At 39.5% G+C, this 14,932-nt stretch overlaps 2 protein-coding genes across 6 annotated transcripts in view; both read right to left on the bottom strand.

Moving 5' to 3' along the window:
- Window positions 1-14,932, bottom strand: part of Chd6 (chromodomain helicase DNA binding protein 6) — a 165,290-nt gene that overhangs the window by 61,712 nt on the left and 88,646 nt on the right. For all 5 annotated transcript variants that reach the window (XM_085697076.2, XM_085697081.2, XM_085697078.2 and 2 more), the window contains 8 exons: window positions 12,518-12,604; window positions 12,207-12,341; window positions 11,041-11,162; window positions 9,413-9,656; window positions 8,063-8,239; window positions 7,492-7,635; window positions 4,404-4,658; window positions 2,968-3,178 (listed from right to left, as the gene is read on the bottom strand). In XM_085697076.2, the coding sequence (XP_085553202.2) occupies window positions 2,968-3,178; window positions 4,404-4,470 (278 nt within the window). In that variant the 5' untranslated portion in view covers window positions 4,471-4,658; window positions 7,492-7,635; window positions 8,063-8,239; ... (2 more) ...; window positions 12,207-12,341; window positions 12,518-12,604. The remainder of the gene's footprint in view (window positions 1-2,967; window positions 3,179-4,403; window positions 4,659-7,491; window positions 7,636-8,062; window positions 8,240-9,412; window positions 9,657-11,040; window positions 11,163-12,206; window positions 12,342-12,517; window positions 12,605-14,932) is intronic.
- The window catches only part of LOC148120580 (ATP-dependent chromatin remodeler CHD6-like), a 29,751-nt gene continuing 19,312 nt past the window's right edge, over window positions 4,494-14,932 (bottom strand). Inside the window, exons 6-12 of the mRNA XM_087910857.1 lie at window positions 12,518-12,604; window positions 12,207-12,341; window positions 11,041-11,162; window positions 9,413-9,656; window positions 8,063-8,239; window positions 7,492-7,635; window positions 4,494-4,658 (exon numbers count right to left, since the gene is read on the bottom strand). Of these exons, the coding sequence (XP_087766983.1) occupies window positions 4,494-4,658; window positions 7,492-7,635; window positions 8,063-8,239; window positions 9,413-9,656; window positions 11,041-11,162; window positions 12,207-12,341; window positions 12,518-12,604 (1,074 nt within the window). The remainder of the gene's footprint in view (window positions 4,659-7,491; window positions 7,636-8,062; window positions 8,240-9,412; window positions 9,657-11,040; window positions 11,163-12,206; window positions 12,342-12,517; window positions 12,605-14,932) is intronic.

Here is a 14,932-nt window from a genome sequence, read left to right as displayed (position 1 = left end):
CATTATTTGTCATAGCCAGAACCTGGAAACAACCTAAATACCCCTCGACCTAAGAATGGATAAGGAATATGTGATACATTTATGCAATGGAGTACTACACAGAGGAAAAAAAAATAAGGATATCTTGAAATTTGCAGGCAAATGGGTGGATCTAGAAAACATCATATTGAGTGAGGTAACTCAGACTCAGAAAGACAATTATCATATGTACTCAGTCATAAGTGGCTTTTAGATATAAAGCAAAGAAAAACCAGCCTATAATTTATAACTCCGGAGAACCTAGACAACAAAGAGGAGCCTAAGAGAGATATACATGGATCTAATCTACATGGGAAGTAGAAAAAGACAAGAACTCCTGAGTAAACTGGGAGTATGGGGGTCATGGGAGATGGTAGAAGGGGAGGGGGAAAAAGGAGGAGTGGAGAAAAATATACAGCTCAATAAAAACAATTAAAAAAAAAAGATATAGGAGCAAGAGAAAGAGGACTCCAGGGGCCAATCACCCAGTTACACAGCAAGCCTCAGAGTAAGAAGTAAAGAAAGGTAGACAAGATGAGATAAGGAAAGTCGACTAGATATAAACCAAGTTAAGGCCAGGCATTTATAAATAACGATAAGATGCCTTATATTTATTTGGGAGCTGGATGGCGGGCCCCTCCAAAGAGTAAAGAGTAAAAAACAACCAACTACAATATTTGATTATGCATTTAATTCTCACCACAATCCATACAAACAAATTACCATGCTCAGCCCTAGCTGGTAATCAAGTTGAAGCCAGATCCACCTGACAATGATTGTTCTTATAGTAGCCCACATTTCAATGCTGGACAAAGGAGTTTGTCCAAGAACTAGAGAGAGCAATTAAAGACAAGTTAGGGACACTAGTAAAGTTTAGGAACTTGTAACTCTGACTGAAGACCCATCGAACATACCTAACTATCAAAATGGTGTCATAAAGCAATGTTGCAATCTTTACTGGGCTTTGCGTGGTGGGGCAGAAGCAGCACAGGCCTTAGAGCGAGAAGACAGGTCTGGATTCTATTAAACAATAATCTCCTTCCCTTCTTGTCAACAATCAATGCTACAGGAACAGAGGATGGGGTCTTATGACAAGACATCCCTGAGCATCAAAGAGAAGCCAGAGGCCTGCAGATCATAGTGAGGTGGAAATTAGTACAGCATTCCGGAAGGAAGAAATCAACAAATAGGGATGACAAAGCTTGGACATCACCTGGGGAGGCATGGCAAGGATGGGTTGTGTCCATAAAGCAGAAAGCATTTTGGCAGCTATAACATAACAATAGTTTTAAAAAACGGTATGTGTGCAGAATGGCAGAGACGATTCTCATTCTATCACTTGTTTAATTTTGAGAGAGTGCTCTCAAAGAACAAACAACTAAAAATGGATTTATCTGAACTTTTAAATCACTCCCAACTCCCCCTTTATTTCTGAGCCAGATCTTCTAGCTCTGCCCCCACTTCTGTATGAATCTGGCATGAAATTAAATGAGGACAAAACCAAACTGACAGCTGGAGCAGTAAAGACACTCAAGAACAAAGAAAACCTGGAAGGCTAATAAGTTCGAATGAAGAAAGCAGATACCAGAAAATTTTCCACACTAAACTTCAGCAATTAACCCTCTGTGACAACTGTATTTTGAATAAGGTCCTTAGGAATTAATGGGGCTCATCAAGCTGTAATTCTGAGAAACTCGTATGTCAACAAGAAGCAGGTGGCACTCTGGATAAACCTCTAAGGGACTGGATGGGGGTGGAGATGACATGTTTTTGGCACAAGAGTTGTTGACCTCAGAAAACCTGAAGGGAAATGAACAATTTTCTTGTCTGCTAGCAATAAGCAGTTGGAAAACACACACACACACACACACACACACACACACACAGAGAGAGAGAGAGAGAGAGAGATAGAGAGAGAGAGAACAAAGAGTGAGAGTGCTCACATTTATAACCCTCCAAAAGCATGTAACATTTTTGTGTAAAAATTAAGTAAGAAATAATCAGAATTAGTTATGGGACACCAGCAGCTATGCTGTTCTGTCCACTTGGTATCTATAATAGGTTTCAACAGAAGTTTTAGACACATTAGTTTCCTCCAAGAAGAGAATAGTAGGTCTCAATAATTCTTTTGTGTAAATTTATACCATGGTGCTCAGAGGACTTTCCTTGTTATCTAATCTAACTTTGAAGACTAGCTACATAATATTAAAAGTTAGCATATCCACAGTTAAATCTGCCATTTCCTTCAGTATTCTTTCTGTGACGTGATGTAATTTATAATGACAAACAGAATCTTCAAAGATAGGAACATGTGCTAAGAGAGCTAAGACCTACTCCAATTTAACTACTTGAGAAGATGTGTAGTGTTAATGCTACTAACTCCAATCACCATCCTCACGTCACCGGTATATCACAGTGACAGAGTCGAAGACAGTGAGAGGAGACCAGTGCATTCCTGCACAGAATCTAAATAATCCACAATGCCAGACTTCTCACTTGCACAAGCACGGAAGTCAGGAGTAAGGAGCTGGGTGTCATAGTGTCATAAAGCCTCAGAGAGCCACTGAGTGGACAATTCTTTCTGAACTGTTGGCTCAAGTACTTTAGAAACTTAAGGACATGATGCCTTCCATGATGTACATCTACCATACTAGACAATAAGAATGTCCCCACATCATATCTTTCTTAATGCTACTGCAATTCTACTTCTTCCAACAGAAGTAAAGATAAACAAGTATGGGATTTTTCTTAAGCAAAACAGTAACTCCACATTATGAAAGCTATAAATTTATTCCAGACAGTTAAACTTGAGACTACCTGGTCCTAAGATTAACAATGGACTTGTCAATCTTTAAAAGGCATTCCTTCTTGCTAACGGTGAATGTTTTGTTGTTGTTGATGTTCAAGCCTACAGCACTGGGTTAGAGTGCTGAGGAAGGACAGCCTCACCTCCTCTGGATGAGATAATCTTCCAGGATGTCGAGACAGCGCACCATCTGAGAGAAGATGAGCACTTTGTGGCCACCTGCGATCAGTTTGGGGAGCAGCTTGTCGATCAGCACCAGCTTCCCAGCCGCCTGGATCATGGCCTGCAGCTGGAAGTCAGAGGCCTCAGAGCTGTGGGATTTCCGGAAATCTTCCAGAATCTTTTCCTCTGCCCCTGGAAAAGAATGAGCAAAACTATTCTTGAATACTTGTAATTAAAAGCTGTTCTTTGTTTTGTAGATTCTGGGGAAATAAAAGAAATCCTAACTACAGGACCAGCAGTCAGATTCTGGGTCTGTACCCTTAGCAGTTTGCAGGAGCAAGATGGCCACCTTACTTTACTGAGAACTCCCTCTAGGAAATTCAGAGTTTGGGACGTCAAGTTCTAACCCAACTAATTCAAGTGGAGAAAATCATCCAGAGTTGGCAGAAGACTTTCATAACTTTGTTACTACAAGATCAACAAGGAAAGGATCCAAGTTCCACCACTACTAGGGTTCCTCAAACAGTTTCACCATCTTTCTAAACCTCTAAAACCAAAGCAAAACACCCAAACCCTGGCCTATAGAGATGGCTCAGTTGGCAAGACCTGAGTTCAATCCTCAGCGACACCTGAAAATATGGGTATGGTAGGAGATGCCTGAGACCCCAGAATAGGGCAGAAGGTAGAGAAAGGAGACTACTTGGGCTTCCCAGACAGTCAGTCTAGTTGAACTGGTGAAGTCTTGGTTCAGTGAAAGCCCGTCTCAAAAATAAGGTGCAGAGTGTTTGAAGAACACACTTGAGGTTGACCGCCACACCTTCTCCAATTAGTCAGAGTGACTAATATGACTGAACTTATACACAAATATTTAATCTCATTGCTACACCATCATTCATTCACCTGAGTAACACATTTTTCTATTCTCAAATGGAAAGTATGGGTGAGATTATGAGTTATACGGGCAACAAACTGATAGTTAATGCCACATTCTCTGCTAGGCAGGTCTACAGAAGCCCTGCAGAGGCAGAGTTGGTAGAAGTTATTACATTATTCAGGCAGATCCATCATTCTCAGATACCTCTGTTCCATACTTAGTAAAAAGAAAAAAAAAATTAAGTTTTAGTGCAGTGGTTCTCAACCTGTGGTTTCACAACCCCTTTGGGGTTACATATCAGATATTCTGCATATTAGATATTTACATTTCAATTCACAATAGCAAAATTAGTTATGAAGTAAAAATGAAATAGCTTTATGGTTGGCGTCACCAGAGCATGAAGAACTCTATTAAAAGGTCACAGCATTAGGAAGGTTAAAAACCACTAGGCCAGTGTATAAAGAGAACTTAGCCTTTGCTCATCTCTGGCTTTCAGCAGAAGATGCCTGTCCTGAGTTATTGCTCCCTATTCCCCTGACTCACCATTGATCAGGTAGGGGTGGTTGCAGCATTTTCTCAGTTCCATCATAGTATTGATAAGATTGGGCATGTTGTGCTGATTTGCGCCTTTGGTTAGGAAGGAAAAGTTTTTCTCAGGATGGCACGGTAGTACTTTTTCTGGATATTGGTCAGTTCTACTTCGATGATGGTTTCTTGCTTGGGAGCAAGGTTCTTTTCCACATCATCTTTCAGGCGCCGAAGCATCATTGGTTTTAAGATAGACTGCAATTTCTTTACCTGTTTAGGAAAAAGATAGCTATTTATTTGCCCCAGTCTGGACTAAATGATCATTATGGTATTTCAACATTCACTATAATCTCTTCAATGTCATCATAGTATTGAGGTCATAAAAATCACATGAAAAGGGGAGCTTACAATAATATCTGGAAGAAAAGGGGATCTGGTTTTAATTCAACACATATCAAGAACGTTTGTGGCAATCTCTTAACAAGATAAAAAGGAAAAAGGAAGACAACACCTATTCTCTAGGATGGAGGAAACAAAGTTTTCTTGCTCTTTTTCCTACATACACATGCACGGAAGTTATACCAAGAAAACTTTGTCTTGTTAGAAAGTACAAGTGATACATTAAGAAGAAAGACGGAGATGCTGAAAAGGACAAAGTTAAGAACTAGAGGCAGTTTGAAATGGAGTTATCCTATGCCTTGTAAGTAAAAGCAGAAGTATTTGTGTTTAGAAGTAGAAGTGTGTGAAGAATTAATGCTATATCATAACATCGTGGGAGCTGTCATATTTGGTCCATTTCAAGTCTGGCAGTGTTCTTTGCTAAAATTTGGCTATGTGTCTAAGAGACCACACCTACACAAAGATCTCATTCACTAGACTGTAGAACAAGGTAACACATTCCCTCTTCCAGGAAGACAATGACAGTGTAGTTGATTCAAGGTCAAAGCACCTGAATTAACCCACATACAGTTCAAGTGTGATACCAGTAAGATCAACCCTGATGAGAAAACAAAAAAAAGGACATGAGAGCACAAAAGAACTTAATTTCCAAAGTCAAGAAGGGCTGGCTGTCTGTTCACTGTTTCTAAAAGGGGCAGGATCTGCTGCTCCCTGAAGAAACACAGCACAACTTGAGGGTCGGGTAAGGAGAGATACTTACTGAACCAGGTTTTAGACGATGATGAACATGTTTTATGTTGGAAACAGACATTTCTGAGAACTTATATGTACTGTGTTTTAAAATAAAACATTTCTTCTTTATAAAATAAGTCGAATGAAGATTACCAGAGAGTGGGCTTGGCAGATGTTGGTCAAAGGTCACACAATTTTAGTTAGATAGAACAAAGTGAAGATAGCTATTGTATAACATGGCAACTTTTATTAATAACAACGTATTCTCGAGGAATGCTGTGAGAGTGGATTTTGAGTATTTTCACCACAAAACGTAAGATGATATGTAATGCATAAATTAAGTAGTTTGATTCAGCTATTTCTATGTGTATATATTTCAAAATCTATGGTATAAAATGCATATACAATGTTTGTGTCAATTAAAAAGATATAATTAAAAATACAAAATAAACCAGACAGCTAATATTTTTTCTAATATCAACTTTAAACCTAACTGTTTTTAGACCTTAATTTTACTATCCAAAGGAATTTAGGAATGTTGTTCCCCCAAAAGGGTAAAGAATTACTATGTAAGAGCCTAAAGAGAAAAACAGTGCTAGCTAATTGTTAAAGGTAGGGACAAATGTCAATCTGCCACATGCTGGGTTCAGCTTTTGCCCTTCACTTGGTTCATACCTGAATCATTTAGAGTATACTATATGCCAGACACTTTGCTGGTCAATACAACAAACACAACTTTGGAGAAGATGTGGGCCTTGTCCTCAAGGAGATCATTGTCTAGGAAGAAGAAAAAATGCATACCACAAATTAAGTGCAATGGGAGAAGAGGATGCATTTCCAATGGTCCAAAAATGGAGAGTGGGTTGGAGCTGGCTTTTGAAGGATCAACAGATATTGAATGCAGAGGAGGAGAATTACATGTGATTTTTTTTCACTGTTTCCAAAGTCTGAAGTACATGACAAGTAAAGGCAACAGATTGGAACCACAGTGTATTCATATCAGTTAGTGGCAGTCTTAAACCTTTCTGGTCCCCAAATTCTCTACACAACACACTTTTGCACTGTTGCTAGATCAATTAGCTTTCTTTAAGAAGAAGTCTTGTAAGACTCCTCTGTTACCTTCTTGCTCTTCAACCTCCATTTCAAGATCTTCCAACAACATAACCGTGACTCTTCTGGTTTTACTTTGTACTTAGGTCATCCTGTTTCAGCCCAACCAAATCATCTGTCACTACTGTATGATTTCATGGCTCGGATTATTCTGAGCTCCCCCTCCCACGTAAAGTAGTCACTCTTCTTCACCATTGGGAACTTACCCTCAAAAGATTGTTAAATTGTGTCCTCTCCTTTGTCATTCCAGATTCTCAATGGGTATGACCTTTCCTTTTAAATGTCCAACTCTGCTATTTGTTCCTCTTATAGCACTTAACCTTGTCTGACAGATTTTTTTAAATTCCTAGTAGAGACTTCTATCAACAATAGATGAATATTGTTTTAAATTGGGTTTAATAAACTAGACTGCACTAGATCTTCTAAAGCTGGAGAACTTCAGGTAATTGAAACAAAATTAGAATTATCAGTTACTTCACATATGTGACTGCCTTTTTTTCCTTACACTGTGTAATGTATAACCAAGAAAAGTGGCCCTGGGAACATGCTGCAGATTATGGAGCAGGAAAGATAAAGGAATGAGGGAAGCAGAACACAACACCATGCTCCTGAGGCCAGAGCTACACACATCACGGGCAAGGGCATTCAGTGAAGCAGGAGGTCAAATAATTCTTATTAGCAGTAAGAATTGCTAATAATTAGGTGCCTTCTTCAACATAAACAAATATACAAAACAAAGGAGGCAATGCTCATTTTATGAGAGAGTAGAAACTTTAAAACATCCTGTCCCCATAATGACTTGCATTTTCCTTAACGTCAAGGGAACCACCACATTGTCTCAAACTGTTAGGTTCCCAATTACCTGCTCTTCTGTTTTGAGATCGCCAAACTCCTCTAAGAAAGCAGTCTCTGAAGGAAACTGCGAGGGCTCCAGAAAGTTAAGCAAACTGAAGAGTTCTTCCACAGAGTTCTGCAAGGGTGTTCCTGTGAGCAGCACTTTGTGTTCCTATAAAAATTAAAAACAGATTGTGAATCATGCTGGAGCCACAAAAATAGTGCATGTCTGTAGTGAAAAATTAGTCATGGCACTCTGTGCCCAGTTTGGGGGTAAATGTTTAATGAAAAGATAGGGCACCAATGCTGTGAAAGAGTAGTCATTAGCAGGTCAGCCCTCTTTTCACAGCAATTGCATAGTAACCAGGGCAGTCATTCGTTCACTCAGAATCGCTAGGGCTTGCCTACCTCTGTTCCGAGGTAGTCGTGTTAAGACTAACATCTCTAGTACCAGTTCACTCAGGGACCCAGCACAAACTGGAAAACCTCATGTTTCCAGGTTACAAATTTCATGGAATTTTAGTGCTCTCTATCTGTGGCAAAATGGATGTGCACAAGAAGTTCATGTTTATTTATGTAACAAGCTAGCTAGCTCTCACCAGGGCCATGAGCTTTAGCCCCTCCAGAAGTTTGCAGTTCCTGTTCTTCAGTCTGTGAGCCTCGTCGATTATCACACAGCTCCAGTGAATCTTCTTCAGCTCTGGGCAATCTGCCAGGATCATCTCAAATGTTGTGATGACGACATGGAACTTGAAGACTCCCGAAAGAGGGTTTCCCTGCGTATGACACAAACCAAAGCAGAGCTTTACACCAGGGCTACTGAATTCTACTCATAGTTCTGAGAAAACAGCAGAGACCAACAACAGATGAGAAGCCAACATGCCCTGTTTTCTCTCATATAAGAAAGGAGAAAACCTAAGAATGAACTAACTAATTAGATAAGAGAAGACCTCAGAATATCACAGAAACCAATTTCAAGTCAGTGTCCTCATGAAGAGGAGAAAGATAAAGGGCAATAAGGGAACTTTTCGTTTCTGAATCATGATTGCTAAGAAGACGATTCATGCATTATCTCCAGCCTAGAGTCTACTTAAGCCAGGCCTACCCTGAACACTCAAGGAAACCCTCTGCTACTTTCCAGATTACATCTATCACTCAGTTCTAGCACGTCTCCAACAGCAGTGTGCACGTAGCTGCTGTAAGTGCTGCTAGACAGGCTACACCTCCTTCTGCTTTCTGTCTGGATGCCACCATCACATCTCAAGAGCAGAGCTGTCTACTGTTAAAATAATATAAAATTTCTATCAAACAATGCCTACATTATCTGAATCTCTGGTTTTCCTCTGATTGATCTTTTTTTTTTTTTACTTTAATTATAATAACCACTGCCTGGTGAAAATACAGAACCATACTCAATAAAGTGATAACATATAACAAAAATACAGAAAATAAAGTGTTTTCAACATAAAACTCGCCTTTATCTTTCCTTATCCAACCTGTTTATTTCCTGTACAAACTCCCTGGGCTCAAATTTTAAACACCATACACTTTTCTTTTTAATAAAATTTTTGAGACAAAGTCTCACTATGTAGTCTTGACTGACCTCACAAATAAGCAACTTCTCAGGCTAGTCAGTAAACCAAGTTTTCAGTGTCCTAAAAAAGACCTCACATGTATCTCATAGGGATAAGAAAGCACCTCTTCAATATGTGTTTTGTTATAGTCTTACACAAAATACACAGGGTGAGCAAGAAGTCAGCCTCAAAAAAAAAAAAACCCAAAAAAACCCAACAAAAACAAAAACAATAACAACAACAAAAGTCAGCCTCAGCAAAAGGAACCCAACAAACAAGCACACAGTAGCTCAAGATGAAGGACTGAAGACAGGAGGCAGAAGGGCTGTTGTGAAGTTAGGAGTCTCTGGGTCTTTGGGTTCAGGTGAGGCTCACCTGTGCATCCCTGTACACCATTTCATACTGCTGAATCATCTGCCTGCTGATCTGGCTGCCATGATACACAATAGCATTCATCTCCGTCCATGTCCGGAATTCTCGCTCCCAATTAGTGATGGTGGAAAGAGGGGCAATGATGAGAAAAGGACCATGGATTCCCCTGACGAATATTTCTGAAAGGAATGTGATGGACTGGATAGTTTTCCCTAGGCCCATTTCATCCGCCAAAATACAGTTTTTTCTGCAGAGGGTAAGAAGCATGAGTAATTCATTACCAATATAGGAAATCACAGAGGTTAGTTATAACTCACTCTCATCTAAGTGAAAGCTTTATAATTTTGCAGCAATGAAACAAAAACTAGTTTTATAATTATTTATACTTTGCCTAGGCCAATTTATAAAACAAAACTATTAGAATAGAAACTATAAACACTACAAAAAACACTATTAAGACAGGGGGAAAATGTCTACAACCCAGGCTAGACTTTTTTAAATTTAATTTTTAAGTTAACTTTTTAGGTTAGCACACATACAACTGTGTTTGCTCTCATACATTATCATTACAGTTGGCTCCTTGCCCCAGACCCATGCTGTTCTCCACTCTCCCTTCAGTCTTTCCTTTCTGCTTCCGTGTCACACACACTCAACTGTACTCTTATTTCTTCCTTTCTCCCCTAAGACCTATGCTTATCTAAGCCAGTTTTCAGAACTTCACATTTCCTAGAAACTACAGTAAAGATGGAAGTCCCATTGTTTACCTTTTGTATTTATCAAAGGACAAAAGCTTAACCTACATAATAAACTCTTTGTCATGAAAGTAAAGACATTGCTATCTAGTGATCAGAAGCAAAAGTGGTGGTCCTGGAAGAGGTGTGAACACATCTGGTTTCACCCCCTCACTGTTCAGATATGTGACCCAACAACCTGTAGTTGGGTAACTTTTATGCACTGGGTCACATAGTAAGTAGCAGAGGCTACACTAGAACATTAGGACACCAGAATCCTTTCTAAGTGTGTTTTGCATTACAATGCACTAACTTAAAAATACTGACTGTTGTCTTATGAAAATCAATTTATTTTTCTCAAATATCAACAGGTTCTTCTAGATTCTAATATGAACCAGAATACAAATAATTCACCAAACAAATAGTGGAGTGAGTCTATCTGTTCTCTTTCATGGACTTTAAATTGAGGAGTGGCAGGTGTAAAGACAAGAGGCATGGTAGCACATACCTATAATTCTAGTACTTAGGAGGAAGAACAAGGGGATCAAGAATTCAAGGCTTTCTTAGTCTACAAACTGGATCTGAGGTTACCTGGGCCACATAAGACCCTATATTAAAACACTAAAACCCAGATAGACAATGCCCACCCTCCTAGGATCTTAGTTTTATTCCCCTTATCATTTTCATCAGGCCCTGCCCCTCTATCAACACACTTTCAATGATATCAACATATTTCTCCTTTCACTGCGGAAAACAACTGATATAAAAATAAAGTTCTGGAATGATCCCAAGCTGGAAATAGTGCTGCTCTTGCCATTCTTCTAGTCCATCATTAAATCTGAGGCTAAAGCAACAATACACCTAGAGTGTGTGAGCACAGGCCGGTTCAGAATCCCTCACCTGTTGTACCAATTGAAAAGAAGCCAGTTCATCCCCTCCAGCTGGTACTCCCGCAGTCGGTTACTGTTCTTATATTCACGAGACGTCTCCAGCTTCTGCCAGGCGTCAGAAGCGGGTCGCTCCTTGGGAGAAAGCAGAGAGCACAGTGTACAAAAAGGTTTTAGAAACATAACACGGAAATCAATGGGCAAGCTAGTATAAATTCCCATGCTGCTCCAAGGACGGATTCAAACTGCTTATATTTTTCTCAATGGTGCGACATTTTCTAAATCTTACCAGATTATGAATACTTCTATAAGGTTTACAAGCAGTAACAGACCGACTTAATATCTAGTGTCAGACATCTTTGCTAGGCTCTTGGATGAAATTCTCATCTACACTTTAATTTCCCGACAAGTTTAGTTGGGTTTCATGGTTTCTCCAACAGAATTTCACTTTTGCTTGTTTGTGTCTCCTATGTCAGCACAGGGAAGGACAATGAGTAAAAGACTGCACTGATTTGTCTCTGAAGTTAGCACAGGAAGAAAAAACATCTTATAATCAAATAATAAATTCTTTAATTCTCCTTACACAAAATACAGGCATTCTTTCCTTTTTATTTTTATTTTTCTTTCTACCCTAACAAGTCTCTGATTCCAATTCTGCCTCCTTTTAATTGTTTGGTACTCCGTGTACAAATGACCTAAAATCAGAAGAGCTAATAAACCTATTTCAAAATTCTTTGAGACCTATCTCAAAAACCTTTGCCTTGAGGTTCCAGGGATCTACTAAGGACCATTAAGGATTATTCACTTTAAGAATATTCTAGTGGAGTGGGGGTGGGGGATTATAAGACAAAGAGACTACTGAGGGAGCAAGAGACCCAAAACAGGGATTAGGAAAGACACTGCAGAGTTCCACACCATCTCTTCTGCATTCCATGTTACTGGTGCCAAAAGACAGATGCACACCAAGAATTACAGGTTTACACCCAAGCTTCTTACATGTTACACACATTAAGCAGAGTTCAGAGCAAGTGCTGATCTGGATGTAGATGAAGTGTGTCAAGGGGAGAGAGCATCAAGGGAAGAAGCCATTCAGGAACCCAGCCAAATATGCATCATAATTTCTAAGTTTAAAAGTTTACATGTTACAAGAGGTGTCAGACAGACACACAGACACATTACCACGTGCTTAACTTCAGGGAGAACTTGTAGAGACTCAAATTCTTTAACTTTAGCAGGATCCACATCTTCTTCTAGCTCCCATGTGCTTTCTTCATACGGCAGGGAGCACCATTTCACCAGGTAATGTGTCACCTCCTGATGGGAAAATTCAAGAAACCTGGTAACCAAACATTCTTTGCCAGTCCCGGAAAACCCACCCAACATGAGAACACATAAATACCATTAAAACAAAGATCATTTGTTGACAAGACAAGCAGTGAGTGTGGAAGAAGGGACAGCATTTTATGAAAGGTAAATGGCAACACACCTACCTCCCCCGTTTCTGCATCCTTGGTGTGGGCCACCTCTAAGATACGGTCAATTTCTATATAGTCTGGATTGAATAAGTCTTCATCAGGCTAAGGCAAACAGAACACAGTTAAGATGTGTAGTCTAGCTTTCTATATGCAACTCTTAGCAACCAGGGCTTACTTTTGAGTGGTCCCCTACTCTGGACTCTTATCTGAAAACACAGGAAAAAAGTGCTTGAGAACAAGTCATTTCACAGACATGCTGGAAGACTGTTCTCAAATCCTACTTCTCATGACTAAATTTAAAGGATCCAACCACTGAAGAAGTTGAACCAGGGCCAAGTAAGAACTTCTATAGCAGCACTCCAAAGTCAGATGAAGGACTCCCCTCTGTCTTATAGCTCACTGTTCTTTGGTGACTTGAAATGAGAATTTCTTTTTCTTAATACTGATAAAGTCCTATTCCCTGCTTTAGGTGGTAGTTACAAGTTTTATTTTGTAAAAATCCACTGAGGTGTCTACCCTGGATTTATTTTCTTATATATTTATGCATTTTATGCTTCCAAAAAGACTAAATTAGGTCACATTTAAGACTAGTTAATGTGTCCCAAGCTGTGCAAAATGCTGTCAGCTAATCCTTACTGAACAGGTGATCTAAGTACTTTATGCCTCCATGAGAAGAGAGATGGTGGGCAAAGGTATGTGTACATATTTATGTATGTACTCATACATAACTATGTAAAATAAACCATCTGGAGATCAAAATATGACGCAGCAACAGCTAAAAACACTGTTTTGGACACCATTTTTAAATAGCTTAACTACACGTATACTCATGATGTGTATACTCATCAAAACATTAAGTTGTACACCTAAAATTTATGCAAATTTGCTAATTATATCTCCATGAAGTTGAAAACAACAACTGCTCCATCAAGTGTTCTCAAGGCAGACACTATTAAGAGTCCCTCTACATACATATGAGCACACTGAATCAGCAGTGGCTTATGCAAGTGGTTCAAGGCTACCCTGCCCTGGGTGTGTACATGGTCTGCGAGAAGCCCTAGTTGTTTGACTTCAGAGTACAAATTCTGACCACTACACACTCCACTTCCAACCTCTGCACTGACTCAGTCATACTTCCATCTCTGCACCACAACCTCCAGTCCTCCTGCAGCAAAGCCCTTCACTAAGCGCTCACATCCAAGTGAACATGCTATCATGCTGAAGGCTGGTAACACCAGGCACAACAGCACTCTTCACAATGCAGCAACAGCCCAGGCAGAATGACTTGACAGGCAGTAAATTTGTGGGCAATTTAACTGGCAGTGTAATCATTTTGTCTACTAACTAATTATAAAAATGCTGAAACACTAATGCAGGCCATTAGACTCCCTTCTCTATTTTAGTCACCCCAGACTATCCAGACAAGCCTACACTCTGACTTTCTCACTGTTCATCTAACACTAATGTGACAAGGAAGCCTGCGTTTCCAGAGTGGATTTCAAGCCAGAAGGCACTTACTTCTGTGGTATGTGTGAACTCTATGCCTTGGATGTCTCATAAAGTAGTTGGAAATAATGAGCATGAAAATGATCAACCCAAAATTAAATCTCTATTAATATCTCAAGATTATTTATCATTTATCCAAGTTACTAATATAAACACCAAATAGTTGACATCCACTATTACTCATTCTTAATTCTGTGACGTACTCAAATCTTCTCAAAAGCTCATTCCTGGAACTAGAGATAGTTTCATGGTTAAGAGCACTGGATGATACTCTGGAAAGAGGATCTAGGTCCAACTCCCAGTACCCACAATGCACTTTACAATTATAACTCTAGTTCTGGGAGATCTGATGCCCTTTTCCAGCCTCTGAGGGAACAAGACACACAAGTAGTGCAAATATACCTAGGCAAAACACCAATCTACAAAACAACAATAAAAAAGCCTTTTCATTTCTACCAGAACAAACTCCTATTATACTATTCTAAAAGACACTCAACACAATTTCCCCTGTCTGCAACCAAGGAAAAGTCACTCCCGTGGGACTGTAACAGAAAGCAGAGGATTGTGTAGGTTTCATTGCTAAGTTTAGATTTATTTATTTTTTAAAAAAGGTTAAGTGCTGAAGAGTCTGAAGCAAGAAACAGATGTAATGAGCACTGATCCCATGCCTAGTTCCAGTGACAAATAAGCTGTCTGTCTGTCTGTCTCACAGGGCTTAAAATGAAAGAGCCAGACGTGTAAACAAGCTACTACATTGCAAACTCTTGTGAAAATAGAGGTGTGAAAGAAATGTTCCAAGAAATACAGAGACTACCCAACGGGCTCATGATGGCCTGTCTCATTTAGTCATCACCTTCTTTCCCCAACTCTGTTTCGGAGGAACATGCTACAAAAAAGTAGTTCTCACGGGCTTTAAACCACCAC

Source organism: Myodes glareolus, chromosome 10 (assembly GCF_982192425.1).
Source record: "Myodes glareolus chromosome 10, mMyoGla1.1, whole genome shotgun sequence".
Taxonomy (NCBI): Eukaryota; Metazoa; Chordata; class Mammalia; order Rodentia; family Cricetidae; genus Myodes; species Myodes glareolus.
Note: the sequence above shows the minus strand (reverse complement) of the source record. Positions and strands in the feature narration are given on the sequence as shown.